The 17,626-nt window shown below is 45.5% G+C and overlaps 1 protein-coding gene across 1 annotated transcript in view; it reads right to left on the minus strand.

Moving 5' to 3' along the window:
- The window catches only part of LOC147731014 (uncharacterized), a 206,060-nt gene that overhangs the window by 175,274 nt on the left and 13,160 nt on the right, over positions 1–17,626 (minus strand). Inside the window, exons 2-3 of the mRNA XM_086958669.1 lie at positions 9,104–9,244; positions 559–759 (exon numbers count right to left, since the gene is read on the minus strand). Of these exons, the coding sequence (XP_086814795.1) occupies positions 559–759; positions 9,104–9,244 (342 nt within the window). The remainder of the gene's footprint in view (positions 1–558; positions 760–9,103; positions 9,245–17,626) is intronic.

The following is a 17,626-nucleotide window of genomic DNA, read 5'->3' on the forward strand; positions in this document are numbered from 1 at the left end:
CCTTTTTTTTTTCTCTGCCCCTGCTTGACGAATCACCCGAAACTTTCAAGACAGGAGCTGACCTGAGCTGGTCATTAGTTTTGGAAATTTCGTGAAGATTCTTCGAACGGCCCCAAAGATATTGGCAAATCTATAAATGCTTTTCCTATGGATAGTAGGTCCTAATTATAACGATCTACTGGCGACCAACAGTAGGTAATGTATATACACACAAATATATATATAGTCTTTTGTTTAAATTAAGATTAAATATATTTGTTTTAAAAGCACCAGTCTTCCAGAGCGAGCTCCACATATCATAAATATAATAGTTAATTCATGATCTGTAGGGTACAGGTTCAAACAAGTGCATTAAATAAGATGCATTTACCTCCGTATTTGAAGAACATAGTTCTATTGTGCCAAAGTTGGAACCATTCAACAGTTTTCAGAGCAAGTGATTTTCTGAGCGGCTTTATCACCTCCATTGACTAGGGCTCTCCTATTCTTATTTATTTATTACATTATGAAGCAACAATCTTATGTGCATTAGATTTTCTATTGAAAAACATAAAATACCTGTTTTTTTAACTGTTTGATCTCTTCCTTCAAAGAGCTGTTCTGCAGCAAAGCCTCACCCTCCTGCTCTCTGCATAATTGTGCCTGGATTTCAGACTCATTTTGCCTTCTCTCAGCCTCTGCGCGTGCCTGAGTAGCTTCTTCTGCCATCCTTGAACAGACCATTGCCCGCTGCTGGGAACTGAGCACCTTTTGTTTCAACTGTAAATAAAAGGTTTTAGAATGTATTTTCATGTTCACAATTTCCCACTAGTATTCATGAATTTTGAAAAGGGTACATAACGCTTTTTCTTTAGCACCAAACTGATTTTTTTCACTACTTTAATCTTGGTAGCCATTTAATACAATTTTCTTTTCTGATGTTGTCTCAACATTCCCCATAAGTTTTACAATGTTGGCCGGATTGCATTACTTTAAACTCCAAAGGGAAAGTGTAAAAAATGGTAGGTAAGAAGGCATCCCCCAAATGTAATGGTCAGTATAGCCTTGGGGAACATAATCTGACAATGTAGAAGATGTTTATCACTGAGTTTTAAAAATAAATTCTCGCCACACTACATTAACTATAACTCGAGCCTTCTCCATGCATTGATTATACCATTTTATATTGTTTACTTATAGGATGTTAAATGATAGCATTCTTAACAAGACTCAAGACATGTATAATGAAATCATTTATGAGAACACTGCATGGTAGAGTGGTAAGTTATAGTTAATATAGTGTGGCTAGCAAGTTGACAACACTGCGTACGGATGTGCGTGAGTTACAGTAATTTGAAGGTGGTGCGTAAAGTATAAATTGTAGGTATAACTATAACTTTCGAATGTCTAATATTTGTGCAGTTTAAGTTTAGTTTGTATAGAAAGAATAAATAGACTATGAAAAATAAAGTTGTAGTAATTTGAAGGAGATGCGTAAATTTAATGTATAACTATATCTGTAGACATTCTAATGTTTAGTGTAGAAAGAATAAAGAAAGATATAGTAATTTGAAAGTGGTGCATAAATTATAAATGTACGGTATGATTATAACTTTAGAATTTCTAGTGTTTTTGCAGTTTAAATTTGGTTTGTATAGAAAGAATAACTAAAGTTTTCCTTACTATAACTAAGGTGTAACCTTTGGGTTTTTTCATTGAATTTGTATATTTTTTAAAATCTTTTAATATAACAAACTAAATCCATCATAGTTTTCTTTTTGTTCTAAAGAGGCTTGGAGTGGCGTAGAGTAGAGTGGCATACAGTAGAGTGGAGTAGACTATGGTGGTGTAGAGTGAAGTTGGATACAGTAGAGTGGCTTAGAGTGGAGTGGCATACAGCAGAGTGGTGTAGAGTGAAGTGGCATACAGTGGAATAGTGTCGAGTGGAGTGGTGTGGTGTAGAGTGGAATAGTGTAGAGTGGCATAAAAAGGAGTAACATATAGTGGAGTGGCACAGAGTGGAGTGACGTAGAGTGGCATACAGTTGAGTGGAAAAGCATAGATTGGAGGGGCTTAGAGTGGAGTGGCATACAGTGGAATAGCGTAGAGTAGGGTGACGTTTAGTGGAGTGGTGTAGAGTGGAATTTCATACAGTTGAGGGTCATAGAGTGGAATAGCGTACAGTGGAGTGGTATAGAGTACTGTGACGTGTCGTAGAGTGAATTAGAGTGGAGTGGCTTAGAGTAGACCTGCGTGGCATATAGTAGAGTGGAATGGGGTGGGGTGGAGTGACTTCGAGTGGATTGGTGTGGAATTGAGTGGAGCGGCATGGAATGGCAAAGACAGGGCGGACTTTTGTAGAATGTAGCAGCGTGTCGTAGAGCGGAGTGATGTGACGTGCCATAGAGTGGTATGGCATAGAGTACAGTTTAAACTTAGACTTAGCAGGAAAATGACTAAATGTATGTAGATGAAATTTGCCCGGAATATAGATTTCGAGGTGGAAAGGTTCCTTTTTGTTAGTAGATTTAAATAGGTTCAGTAGTGTTAAAGTTATAAAGCACAAAAGCTTAGTTACATATTGTGCCGCACTATACAGAGGTAATTTCACGGTATAACGCGGTACCTCAATGACAAAACAGGATATGATTAGGTGATGAAAGCCCTTACAAAATTAAAAGACAGCCATATTTTTTAGACCACACTAAGGGCCTGATTCCGATGACCGGAGTCCGTCTGACATCAGTTGGGAACTGGAACCTAACGACCTTCTGTCGTCGGTTCCAGCCCAGCAAGTAGGATGTGACTGAACCCTGTTTGGTTGCAATCCTATTCTTTACAATCGAAGCATGCATTACGAACGGAATGCATGCTCTCATTGGAAAGAGAAGAAGTGCAGTTAATCCCTGCACCCCATGGCAGGCACCTCAAGGTGCCTGCCACCGGGTGCAGGAATCAACAGGGGGGCACTGCAACAATTCGGAGGCCTTTCACCAATGGGGACCCTGCTCGGGGCCCCCAAAGTAGGATTCCCACAGCCTTTCCGTTTTGGAAAGGTAGGAACAGAAAGGCTGTGAGAATTTTCCATCAGAATTCCTCGGCTGGAAAGAGCCGCCCGAGGGATTGATGGAGGATTTCCCAGCTGGGCTCTCTGAGCCTGTCGGAGAACATTCGGAAAACCAGTTCAGATTCCTTTCCGACCGACCCCATCAAAATGGGTCACTCGGAAAGGAATCTGAACAGCTCATTCAGATGCAGTCGGAGTAGTTTTTGACTGCATCGGAATCGGTCCCTTAGTGTGCTTTCTGGGTTTTAAGTGGACAAAACCAAATATGAGGAGGTGCGTGCCGATTTACGGCGCTATAATTTTCGCACCTACACTACTAGAGCCCACAATGATGGAAACCATCCCGGCACCCTGCTAGCATGGCTCATCCGCCAGGACACGCAAACACAACCGGTCACTGGCATTCGCAGCTGCGTGGGGGAGATAGTCTACGTGCAAGCAGACATATTATTGGCCTTCCATGACTATTACACCAGTTACACATGCTGTACAGGGAACCTACCCCAGACAGGGAGGACCACATCCAACAAATACTACACACGGACACTATAGCCCAAATCACGGACGAGGAACGCACAGCACTAGATGTCCCATTAACGGTGGCGGAGATCAAACTCGCCATTCGCCGTTTGGCTAGAAAACAGGGCTCCGCGACATGATGGTTTCCCAGTAGAGCTCTTCGCCACATTCTCCCAGCAGCTAGCCCCGTAACTTGACATGGTCTTCCGGGAGGCGTTAGAGACGGGACTACTTCCCCAATCGATGCGAGCATCCACACTAGTGACGTTCCCTAAGCCCGATCGAGATCCTTTACTCTGCACTTCCTACCGACCTATCACCCTGCTGACCACGGATTGCAAAATTCTAGGGCGAATCCTAGCAGACAGACTCGCGGAAATCCTCCCCAGGCTGATACATCCGGATCAGAGTGGATTCGTTCCTGGGAGAAATACCTCCCAGAATCAACGCAGACTGTTCCAGGTCCAGGACAGGGTGCGGGATAGGTTCCCACGAGCAGCGTGCCTTGTACTGGACCTCGAGAAGGCGTTTGACACGCTGGCATTGCAATATCTCTTCGGGGTACTTAGGAGGGTGGGCATAGGACCCCAATTTATCGCATATACACGGCTGTTATATACTGACATCACTACAAGGGGACGTATAGGCCGCTGGATCTCCTCTCCCATCCCGCTCATGCACAGTAAACGCCAGGGGTGCCCCCGTCGACCGTCTTTTTTGCCATTGCTATGGAGCCGCTAGCAGCACGGCTGCGAGAAGTGGGCAATCACTGGGGTATCCCATTGGGGGGCCGCATGCACTGCATCTCCCTCTACGCGGATGACCTCCTTATTTACGTCAGCGACTTTGCTGCGGAACTTACCACCATCTGGACCACGCTCACAGATTTCGAGAGGGCTGCGGGATTACGGGTGAATTGGGAGAAATCCTCTATCTACCTCCTGCACCCAAATGCCCCACACAGGGAAATTCATCTGGGAGATGCCTCACTGGCCTGGACGGGGGACCCCCGCGCTATTTAGGAATCAGACTCTACCATGACCCCTGGGATCTCTTTGAGGGCAATCATTACCGAGCCCTCCAGGGTCTTAAAGGCCAAATCGGCTTCTGGCGGACCCTACCCTTAGCTCCCATTGGGAGGGTAGCCTTGTCAAAAATGATCATGGTGCCCAGGCTCCTCGAGTACTTTGCAAATATACCAGTTGTTCCACCACGAACCTTCTTTCAAGAGTTGAACTCATTACTAATCTCCCTGATCTGGGGGAGGGGCCGCTGCAGAGTTGCCCTGTCGGCCCTGCAGCTGCCTCGCGATAAGGGAGGGATGGGGGCCCCCATCATTTGAAGCCAATTTTTTAGCGGCGCAGCTGCAGTGGCTATCCCGCTGGACTGCGCAGCAGGACCTGGGAGAAACTGAGACCAATGGCGGGCATCGGCACTGCCGCCATGGAGCGCCGCCTTGCCCAATGCTGCCGCTACGGGATCCAGCATCCGGCGGCTGCCGCAGGTTTGTGGCAGTCTGACTGCCCTCCTCGTAATGCGGCGGTCAGACTGACAAGGAGACGGCGGTCTCAAGACCACCGTACCCATAATAAGGCCCTAAGTGTGGTTCAAACAATATGGCTGCCTTTAAATTTTGTAAAGGTGAACTATTTTATAGACAACACTAAGGGGGTCATTAATATGGCGAGCGGATCGCCACCACCTGTCCTCTTGGACGCGGAAAAGGCCTTCGATCGTGTCAACTGGAGGTATTTGTGGGGGATATTGGACCAGAGGGGTTTTGGCCCGAATATGATGAGGGCTATAAAAGCCTTATATGTGGACCCGGTAGCAAGAATCCAACTAATGGGTGGGTCCTCAGAAGGAATAGCGATAGCCCGGGGAACCCGACATGGGTGTCCCTGCTCGCCTATCTTATTTGCCTTTATATCGATCCTTTGGTTAGAAGGATCATAGGGTCTGAAAGGATCAAACCAGTGGTGTGTAATGGGCTAGAGACAAAATTGTTGGCGTATGCAGACGATCTGGCCATAATAACATCAGAGCCAGAATCCGCTATGAGCACTCTTATTAAGCTGACTACGGAATTTGGCCAGTTTTCAGGTTATAATCTAAATGAATCCAAAACCCAGATAATCTGCACGAATAATATTCAAAACAAGATGGAAGATATGTAGATTCAGCAGTTTATCTGGGGATTAGGATTAGCTCTAATATTGATTCAATTGTAAAAGAAAATTATACTCCATTGATTAAGACTATCAGTGCGGAGCTAAAAAGGATAGATCATATACACTTGTCAACAATAGGCAGGGTTATGTCATTAAGATGACTATGTTTCCAAAAAGATTATACCTGTTTCGTTTGATACCGCTTTGGGTGGGTGAGGAGGCACTGAAAGTAATTGAGGGAACGTTTATGAAATGTATCTGGCAGTACGGAAAATCTAGACGCTCCTTGAAATATTTAGTACTTCCACTGGACCAAGGGGGGCTAGTGGCACCAAACATTAGATTCTATCTGATTGCCTGCCTCTTCAGTCAGATGGCTATTTTGTTGGATTGTGTACAAATGATGCTGATTTTGTTTACGGAAATAGGGTTCCTCCCTCTATTTTCGAGCTACTGCTTGGTAAGGAAGTTATTGGCGTCTTGGTGCGGAAGACTGACAGGCGGTACTATAATAAAAAGAGACATAAAGTATTAGACACCGCTTGGAAGATTCGGAAACTTGTTCAATAACAGTTGGGAATTCCTAAACTGAATTATTATACTCCATTGTGGAACTCCAACCTTTTTCCCCATCTCAGTAGTGATAGTCTGTGGAGAATGTGGGCGAACCATGGAATACGAAGAATAGGAGACATATTTAATCGAAATATGTTGATGGATTTTAATGAGATTCAGAGGCGATTCGGAATTCCAGATACTCAAGGTTTTCAGTTTCTACAATTATACAATATGCTAAGTAGGGGGGAGACCTAGCATTGCTCCAGGAGGTAAAATCAATCTGCTGGAATATGTGCTGGATGGGGGTAGGCAAATAAAAGTGGTCTATAAAGAATTAATTTTAACACTCCAAAATGACCTGGGAAAAAACCGAGGCTGCTTAGATGTTAAAATTAGGGGATCCGGATGCAGATCTGGATAAGGCATTAAAACTAGCTGGGAAATGGTTTTGTTCTACAGACTTGAAAGCTCAACACTACAAGACGATTTATAATTTGTACTTCTCCCCAGCTAAACTATTCATGTGGGGTAATAGAGAAGACGATAAATGCCCGAGATGTCTGGTGGACCCAGTGGACCTTGTCCATATGTTTTATCATTGTAACAAACTCTCTGAGATTTTTAATAATATTCAGAAATTCTGGGAGGGGCTGCTAGGCATTACGATCAGCCTATCCCCTTCCTTAATGATCCTTGGGTGTGATGGGAAGCTAAAACTGAATAAAGACGATGAAGGGTTTGTTTTTATCTGTATTGTAGTCCTTAGGATCATGTTAGCAGCCAGCTGGAAGGATAGTACGGCCCCATCCTTTCAGATGTGGCTTTCGCTCTTGTTAGGGATCCATCACATAGAATCTACCCTTTATCTAGGAAGGGGCAAGAAAACAAGAGCATTAGGACAAAATGTGTGGGCCCTCTTAAAAGATGGAGGGATTTACGTATATGAGCAAACTACAATGTGAGGTACTTGTGTCTTAAATTACTAACTTATCAAGTAGAATGGTTTTAAATACATACCTGCTGGCTGTTCTAACCTCTTGTGCCAATTCTCAACCCATTATTTATGTACTGAAGTTTCCCATGTATTGATGTATTCTATTTATTTATGCACGCAGTCTCGGTCTCATTTAATCAAAAACTTTTTATTGTAATGGTATGTAATTACGAATTGCTATTTTGAAAGTTGCACCTATTATTTAATTAAAACAATTAAAAAGAAAACAAAAGTGAAAGATTACTCTTTGCTTTCAATATGGAAATTTTGGTCTGAAAATGCCGAAAGTATTGAAATGTTTGAACTATGAACTGCTGACATTTTTTAGGTGTTTTGGTTCTGTTTCCTTAGAAAGATTTTCAAGAGAATGGATTTCATTTAACAAAATATATATTTTGAGATTCATAGTCTTGTTGGATTTGTTCCCTTTTTTCTTGATTGCTGCTACCTTTTTCCTGGATAGAGTAAGCTAATTTTAGTGTCCGTAAAACATATTATACCTGGTTTATTATCTGTACATGGGGCCCAAAACCTTTAAATACTGGAAGCTTACAAACCACTACAAATGTTACTAGGTTCATATATACGTATTTTACATTCCACCCTGATTGCTTTTACATAGCTGTAATTTGTAAAATTAGCCATGGCCAAGGAACTACTCCAATCGTTCCTATTCCCAGGATTATCTAACTCTTACATATTAATTCAACAGTGATATTGGGTCTTGAAATAATGTTCTTTCAGCTGTAATTGGGTTACTTTTGTTAATATTATTATGTTAAGATTATCAAGAAGTTAAATGAGTTGTTCTCTGGGTGCAAATAAAAATGACTACCTGGTATAATTGGGTCCTGCTATTTGGAGATTGCTGAGGAGAAACACATTAAAATTCCTCTTCTTCTTTTAGTAAGTGTACTGATTGCTGCTAATTCAAATAAGTTTTTGCTGGTGCCTACTAGAGGACAAATTCTGCAGCCCTAGAGTTTAGGGGTGCCAGTAGGAATCATTCTCAAATTGTGCAGAAAAACAGGCAATTGTGTTTTGTCTTTTCATAACACGGTAGGGACTGTATACACCCCTGCAGAGATCGGACAGATTATCGTAACACACTTGTGGGCCCCGGTCAGTGAGTTCTTGAAATAACCATAAGTTAACTCTGGTTGTGTAAGCTCCTCTATTCATTTATCTATTTACCTAAGATGTAGTATAAGGCTTGTGAAGTGGGATGTGGATCCTCACAGTCCAAAACATTCTCCCATGTCCTTGTATTACATACTAAAAGCAGACAGCCATGCTGTCTCCTAAACTGTGGAGCAAGAATGTTAGGAGGGCTCATTCTGCACTGTTCCTGTCCACATTTGGGACCAATGAAAAGGGCTCAGGTTGTGTGTTTTTCTGGTGCCTTTTAATTTGTAGCTTTATACAAAGTGGGTTGCTGAAGCAAGTGGTGATTTGCGTTCCCCAGGCTTGTTACTTTTTGGGCATTTTTGGAGACACCTGTGATGCATGGTTTGAAACGTGTAAAATTACCCGTCAAGGGTACACTAAACAACCAGAAAGACTTAAAGGCTGAAATATAAATCCAAATATATCCTATGTGATTTACATTTCGGCAGAAGAGACGTCTGTCACCATGGTGACGGAATAATCCGTCTGCCGAGATCTAAATCAGGCTCTTAATCATACAAACCTTCATGAAACTCAAAATGTACTTTGTGTCAGATCTGGTGTGCCTCAATGTGCTACCTGGACCACACTATTAACCTTCCAAAAAAATGCATGCAAAGAATTGAAAATGCCTCTTCGTGGATGTACCTCATTGACTTCCGATAGCAGATCTTGGTTTAGATTCCTCAGGTTCCTCATGCCCAGCTCGCTTTCAGACTTCATAAAAAATCTTTCCAAATGTAGGTCGTTTGAAAGATTTTTGTTTTCTCGCTTCAGTTCTTCACATTCCTAGTGATGGGCAAGAAGCATGATGTCGTTTTCAAAAAAGAGATGTTTGGGGCAAACAATATGAATTAACAAACATTACAGACAGTGCTTCGTGGCTTTTATGCAATAACATCGCTGGCAAAGGCCAGTATGAAATATAAAAAATGAAATGAAACTATAATGAAAGTACAGCCTATACAATTAAAGCACACCTGTGTATCAAATCACAGAAACGAAACACAATTTAGGAAGCCTCGGGTTACTAAGCATAAACAATTCTTAAACTGGCGTATTTTCCAATCACCTTAAATGAATGAGTATGCCATTTTATCACTCAGAATTTGTATTTGGAGGGGAAGTAAGTCTATAGCGGAAAGTTGGCAGTACGAAACATTGTATTTATATAGAGATCCATTTCTCTGATGTGGCCGTGAAGCTCTCCGATCTTGATCCTTTCAGAGTTTATGGCCGAAAGCCACTAGAATTATGTGGAAGTGGAGGACCAGCGTATGTGGCAACATTGAGTATATTAGGCGTGAAGAAAAGGCAAGACATGCTGCAATTATGCAGGTACACTTTCTATTAAAATATAGCTCTGCATAACATTTAGTACATTTCATACCTATTATGTACGTGTTAACTACGAGGTACTTTAAAATGTAAGTCAGAGGCTCTTTAAGAGAGATGTAACATTTGAAATCCTTCTAAGGTCTTTGAAATAAACATAGCTGTGTAGCTGTGAGGATGCAAATATGGAAATGTGTTAATAGTGAAATAAAAACATCGTGACAAGAAGGAATCAATCTATCATCAAACCTGGGTGAATTACAATTAGGAATTTAAGGTTCTTCTTTCCAGTTGCAGAAAAAAGCACTTCCAAAGATAACAAATGTGAATGTTTACACTATTTGGACAACACTGTCACCCCTTAAAATGAAATATTGAAGCAATCAACAGCTGAAGGTCTGAACACATTGCATCCATGTGCAGCAATAATATTAACTTTTGACCTGTTTCAGATAGAAACACGTTTTTTTATAAAAATGTATATATTGTGCATAATGTATATATTGTGGATTATGTGAGGAGTGCGTAAAATCCATTTTACACAGAAAAAGATATAGCCACACAATCAAATTTGTCCAGTAGCCATGTCTATTGGGAGGTGCTGGGTGTGGTGTATGAGTTTCGTAGACATACGTGGATCATTGTCTTCAAATTGGTAGTTGGGCAAAAGCATGACGGCTAAGCATTGAGAACTAAAGATACAGAATGTGCTGAGGACACAAATTTACATTTGCCACATTCACATAGGACTACCAGAGGGGTTCTCCAAGCTTTAAATTACATCATCTTACTTAGCTGCTTTATGACGCGGATTTTGGCAGGTTTTGCAACACAGCATAGTATAATGTCCATGGCATGATGTTGGAGGTGAGTGGGAGACATGATACAGCTACAAGGATCGCAAGATAGCTTGAAGCATTAAACAGCGCAACACCCGCCCCCAATTAAATTAATCACTATGGAGATTATAGAGATAGGCATTTGTGTATTCATTTCTTTTGGGGAGTAAAATCTGTTGACAAGAGAAGGATGAGTTTTTAGAAAATCCAGAAATCTTGAAAAAACAGATAAGAAAAAGAGAGAAATAAGTAGATCGGTGGGAAATTACAAAGTGTTGGGTGTAGTCTGTACAGTGATCAAAGTTGCCACACAGCTTTCACTTTAGCAACAGGACATATATTTCTGAAGTGGGGTAAAAAGATATTTGGAAAATCAACATGAGATTTTTACCCCTTTTCAAACCTAGTAAAAGAAATGCAAGCAGAAAACGCTGCCACAGTACCTTGCTGTCGTCTGAAGTCTTATAAATGTAAGCTTAAGCCAATAGTGCTTAAACATCTAGCCAAACATGAATACTGGGGATTTTGCACCACTATTTATCCAAGACCTGCCATCAGGCACCACCAGAATCTCAAAGAAAAGCTGGTATCTTTCTGTTATAACCCTAAGTGACCCAATGAAAAGATCTTCCATTTTTTAAGTATGGTCTTTAGGTTATTTCTGTTAGCCAGAGTATGCAGGGAAAAATCATTTTCCTCTTTTTAATTAAAAGCTTACAGTGAAAAACAACTTTTCACAACAAAGCACTATTACAGCTGCCACTGAAAACATTTTTTTTAAATTGCCTTCCACAAGGCAGTTACAAACAATGGTCCGTGCCCATATCTTCAAATTATAATTGACCAATGTAATTATTCTCTGAGCAGACAATGCTAGACATGCCCACACACACCTTCAAGATAGATACAGGGGCTTAATGACAAGCCCCGTGCGCCGTCTCTTTTAATATGGGAAAAAGTGAGGTACCGGTGGAGCATGGGGCCCCACAATTCTAACATATCTCCCCCCCTCCCCCCCCCCCGAGATACAACCAGCGATCAGCAGTCCGTCTCCTGATCATCCCCATTAGAGCATGCAGAGAGAAGTAACCAACATCTTTCTGTAGAAGCCCCCCACCCCGTTGCCGCTTTGGGAACAACCTGTCCAGGTAAACCAGCTTTTACCAGTCACTGCTGCAGTCCAGGTCAAGACCTGAGACATATTGTGTTCCCAGGCCATGCTTCTAGCAATCATACCCCGTCCTTTTCTCCCTCTCGTTTCCTGTCAATTATTCCTTACCTATATATTGTTTCGTTTATAATTTTCATATGTGTTGTGCCTATCCTGTATATTAGATCATGTAAATACTCTCTGGCGCAATCATTGTAACCATGACTGCCCAGCGATGGCTCTCTGCAAGTCCGCACCAGGGACAACTTCCAACTGGAGACCCGGAAGTGTTAAAAGGAAAAGAAAGGCAATATGCTTTCTCCAGCTGTGGCCTCAAACCTGCTCTACTTTAGGAAAGACCTGAAGTCACATCCCTTTAAAGAACTCTACGCCAAGTCAATGTTATAGTCAAGTTCTGCGCTTAGAACCCAGCTGCCCCTCTGCCACCTTTCGGCCAGGTTCACACTATACTAATACCGCATTCATTCATACATACATGCATAAATGACACCTCATTCCTCGACTATGTAACCTTTGTAAATATTCGCCCTGTATGTGATGAGTGAATTTGTAACACGAACCATGCACCTTTGCCGTGAAGTAAGCGCCTTCTCTCAGCCCTGTCCCTGGCTTCTGCTAAAGCCGTATTTATCTACCATATGCATTAGTCTGTACACCTGCTCAATTACTTTGCGCAGGATGAGCTCTATAAGCAAAATATATATGAATATAAATGGCAATCAACCATAAATGTAAAGCAGCGTTTTTCCGATGCCATGCCAAAGGAATTAGAGTGGGTGGAGTGATTAGTAAGCAGAAATGCTGATCCTCTTCTCCACAGTTCACTAGGGCTCTCTGCCCGTTAGCCGATGCCAGCATCAGGGCAGGCATTACAGCTTCTAATTAAAGCTAGTCATTATCGTGTCACCCCACCGAGATCTTGTTACTGGGCGGAGTGAAGGCATGACACTGAACTCAGGACAAGGGCACATAACTGAATGATGGTTCACAGTGCCACATTTTCAGAGTTAGATTCAGTGGTTGAAGTACATTTTTAAAAAGTATGGGAACTGTGAGGGGTGAGTGAGCGTGGGGCGTGGTCCAAGGCATGGCTACAAAAACAAAAAAAATATTCTGTAACTTTTTTCGGTCTTTCACCATCAGGTAAATAGATATAAAATAAGGCACAGCTTAAATGGAAATTAAATTCAATGTATATTAATCAGTGGCAAAAGCACTATCCCACATTATAAAAACTTTATTAGTTAACCACTGCACCAGAAAGCCACAGACTGATTCCTGGTTGGTGCAGTGGAGAATAGTGACTTGTGTATGTACGTTTAGTGCTACAAGGTCCCTGTCTGTGACAGGAAGCTCTGTGAACATGAAAGCCATTATTTAAACTTGCATTATACTCAGTAAAAGATAGCCTGCTACAAAATGCGCAAAAAGGTTCAAGATAAAAAAAGTGCTTCCAAAGTAAAGATTTTAGTATCATCCAGAGTGTATGTAGCGCACATTGTTTGTAACTGTTCTTTAAAGCACACTTCCCAGCTTAGCTGCTAGCTCCCTTACACTACCTCTCAATAAGAATATATGTGTCATCAGGAAGCTTCAATCAAGCAAAGTCAATACCGGCTTCCAAGAACCCTTTAGATGTGCGGATTGGCCAGTTGCACACATTTACATTTCTTTCTTGGAAGCTGGCACCCCAGCAAGAATGCTCGTTTAGCTATCTGCCCCTCCCTCGGAAAGGGGTCATATTGCGGAACAATAAATCAACAGTAAAACCAATCAACATGTTGAAAAAAACACGAGGAACAGCTTAAGTCAACAAACATTACAGAACACCAAAAGAGAGAGCTAGGGCAATTTACATCAGTGATATCAAGATGCGGGAGATCATGTTTAGAATGGTGACTTGAAAAAGGGGGAAAGGCAGGAGTTTTGGGGCCGGGGGAGGTGGGGGGGGCTTAGAGCAAGCACCGTACGTGGGCTGGTTTTGGGCTACTTGGTAGCCTTAGGCTGGGGTGGGCTGCTTTTGGGCTGGTCCCCGTTAAAAACCGGACATCTTGAGTCACAGGCCACCATTTTAGAAAGAAGGTGGCTGGTGACACAGCAGCCGGGCGGGGGTGTGGCAGAGGTAATTGTTTTGGTAATTGTTTGCGGGCGTACAGATACTGCATGATGATTGTGCATCTATGGAGGATGCGTGCGTTCGTGTAATGGCGACATTCGGCGGTGATAATTTTCTTGTCCGTTGGAGGCGCAATAAGCGTGATTGTTCCGCTAGTACAGTAATTGTTGGAGGCGCAATACGCGCAATTGTTACGCTAGTGCAGTGCTGGTTGGTGCCGGTGGGACGGCGGATTCATATTTGCGGGGGTGCATGAGAGGTCTGGGTTTTGAGGCGTTTTGTTCGTGGAGTGGGGGGGCGGGGTGGTGATGTTTGAGGCCGGGGTGTGCGGTAAATGGGGGGCCTCCGGGGGAGTCGGTCTTTCGGGTGGCCCTCCCCGCCCCTTTGTTAGGTGGGTCAGGTCGGCGGCAGAGGAATGGATGAGACACTGGGGGGCTCGGCCTCGGTTACGTCTTCTGGGAGTGTCTTGGCTCGGGAGCTTGCTACCGCTGGGCGGCCGCGCCGCGGATCCTATACCCCATAGCCGGTACAGTGAGTGCGACCGGAGGCACAAGACTCTCGTTAGGAACCGGTTCCCTTGTGACATTTCGGCTTTCATGATGCGTGACGTAGAGTATGAAGCGGCATGTCGTGTGAGAATCTCGGTCGGATTTACGCAGTGGGCATGGGGGGGTGCCACCGAGGGGGAGGTGAGCGTGGTGGGGCCCTCGCGAGGCTCCGTCTCTGCGGGCGGGGGGTGGCAGGAGTGAGAGCCTGGGGGGGATGGTGGGGCTGGCGGGGGAGGGTCCTGCGGCGAGTTTGCGACGAGGGGGGGGGCGGGGTTGAGGGGAGGGGTGCGGGGCGAGTGGGGGGGCGGGAGGGCCTGGGTGGGGGATTCCTTCGAGTGGGGGGGTGTCCGGCGGGGAACGGAGGTTGGGCAGGGGCGGGGGGTTGGAGGCACGGCGAGCGGGGGGGGGTTCGGCAGGGGGTTGGGGGCTTTCAGGGGTGGGAGTAGGGGGGTTTGTTCCCCGACGTGCTGGACCACACCTCTTGTTCTGGGCATGGACGCAGAGGTAGGCGCTCGGGAGAGCAGCATGCGGCTCCACTCGACCGAGGGAATGGGCCGGCTCTGCCTGGTACGGCGGTCGTGCTCCCACGAGGGACCATTCTTGGACGCGCCCCACCACTCCCACCCCGAAGGGTCAGGACGGCCGCCGGGGGTTGGGGTGGAAGGCATGAGCTGTTGACCAGTGCGGATTATTATTTATTTATTTATGCTTTTGATAATAAGAACAGACCGGATACAGGAGCATTACCAGTGAATGAATTGCTTAAGCAAGGTTACAGTACATGAGGCATAAGTGACAAGTGTGTGCAAACAAAATACAAGGAGAGTGGCATGTGTGCGGGTTGCAAAAGTGATGTGCTAGTAGAGGTAATCAAGAGTGAGAGTTACGGGGCGTGGTGGCCCCCGTGAGAGTATTGGAAACGGATAGATGTAGGAGGTGGACTACGGGGTGTTACACTGGACCCGTGGCGTGGGCATGTTTATAAGAGTCCCGATCACAGGTGCGGAGTAGTACTGCAATAATGGCAGTCGCATGGAACACGCGTGCCCACTGGAACGGCAATTAAACAGTGGGAGGGACAAGGAATTTTCTGTACAATAGGGTCTGCCAGCAGGTAATAGTGAGGCATGATGTAACGTTGGAAGGGCCTTGAGGGTGGCGAACTTTGAGGTCAGTTTGGAATGCCGGGGAGGAGTTGGTTGGGTCGCTAGATAGCGGGGGAAGAGGAGTGGGAGGCTTGGGGGTGGGGAGTATTGCGGTAGTCCAGTCTGGGTGAGGACCAGCGATGAGACCAAGGTTGTTGAGGTCGTGCTGTGGGAATAAGCGATGGAGCCCACTAAAAGGGCGCAGTTGGTGTCGAGCAGGCTTGGCAATTGTGGTAATGGGGTGGGTAGATTGTGTAGTGTGACGTTTAGGCCCCAGGGTTATGCGCTGGCGACAGGGATGGGTGTGTCATTTCATAGATTCATGCTGGTCAATCCAGGATTACATCAGTGGAGGAGACGGTAAGGGAGGGGAGGAGGAGGTGAGAGTGGAGAGGGCTTGGATCGGGGGATTGGATGTGGTTGTGTCAGCAAGTGGCAGGGGGAGTAGGACGGAGCCATAAAAGGGGGTATTGGGGGACGAGTTATCTATTTATTTATGCGATTTTATTTAGCGCAGACGTTACCCGAAGGTGTCAGGGCGCTTCACAATAGGACTAGTAATGGTACACGAGGTAACAGTTACAAATGAACAAATTACGAAAGAAAACGTTGGGTTACATGGGTCAAAGGGGCCAATAGTGAGCAACCAAAATACATGAGGTAGCAATCGGTGCATCACAGGAGAAAAAAGTGATATGTGTGCAGGTTACAAAACGTACAAAGTACCAGTAGAGGTATAATGCGGCAATAAGTGGCAGACACTCAGGCACAAGAACAAGTGTTACGTGGGCAATGGTGGCACTCGTGCAAGTACCTAAGCAAACAGACTGCGAAAGGTAGCAAACTGTTTGTTACAAGCGAAAGGTGGAAGGAGGGGCCCAGTGCTGGGCAGGAGGCCATGGGCCATTGGAACTGGTGGAGGAGTCTGAGGAGGCCATGGGGCAATTGAAAAATGTGGAGGAGGCGGAGGGGGAGATGGGAAAGGGGGGGTGCAAAGTAACAGTGTTGGTAGTGTGTTTCAGGTATGCCCACAGCAAGGGGCGCCAAGAGAGACGCCCCCCCCGCCTCCGCTGGTTAGGCGGCGGGATCCAGTGGACGCCGACCTTGACGCCAGGTAAGGATGGTGGCGGAGTAGGGGAGTGGTTTGAGTAATCCTCGGCTGTCGGTTGGTGCGGATACCGGGGAGCTTGGGGGGGGGTGCCAGGGAATGACACGGTATGGAGGGGGTGCCAGGGGGGGAGCGGGGAGACGGGAAAAGGGGTCAAGGTTCAGGGCATAGGCTCGTCGCCGGTGAGGGTGGAGGAGTTGAGCCGTCAATGCGATCACGGGCCAGCGCGGGGCAGGTGTGTAAGGAGGAGAGCGGGGCAGGGTTGAGGGTTGGGCACGGGAAGGAGCCTGGTCAGTCTTGGTTGTCCCAGCAGTGTGCGGGGTCGGGGGGGGTGTCAGTCGGTCGGTGACTTTGGCGGCGGTGCCCCCGGGGGTGTTGTATACAAGCAGGGACATGGTGCCGAGGAGCCCGGCGGCGGTGGGTGAAGGTTCTTGGGCAAAGTGCGGGATTTGGTTGGCATCCTGGTGGTTTCGTAGGCATCAACAGTCGGTGGGGACCCGGTTTGACCGGGGGCACTTTTGGGGGTCAATAGCATGGGGGGGTTTTGATTTCGCATGCGCGTTTGGGTGTTTCGGTTCCTTGTTGCAGTGGGCTTTTTCCTGGCGGACAGGCTCTGGGACAGACGCACGATCTGGAGGACTTCTTGCTGGTGGGACGGCCGGGTTCAGCACACTGCCGGCAGTTGCTGTTCAGTTATGGGCCTCGTGGTTTGCCTGGGGGCGCCCCTGGCGCCAGAGAAGATGTACGGTCCCAGTACGGTGCTGTCCTTGTTTGGATAGAGCTCGACTCCGGGCCATGGAAGCACGCCTGACAGAGGACGAGGGGGCAGCAAGGTTGGCATGGGGGGCGTCAGCACGGCACATGGGATGTTCAAATTTGGGTGCGCTGGGTGCGCCATTAGGTGGATTT

The sequence above is a fragment of the Lissotriton vulgaris genome, chromosome 2_1 (assembly GCF_964263255.1).
Source record: "Lissotriton vulgaris chromosome 2_1, aLisVul1.2, whole genome shotgun sequence".
NCBI lineage: Eukaryota > Metazoa > Chordata > Amphibia > Caudata > Salamandridae > Lissotriton > Lissotriton vulgaris.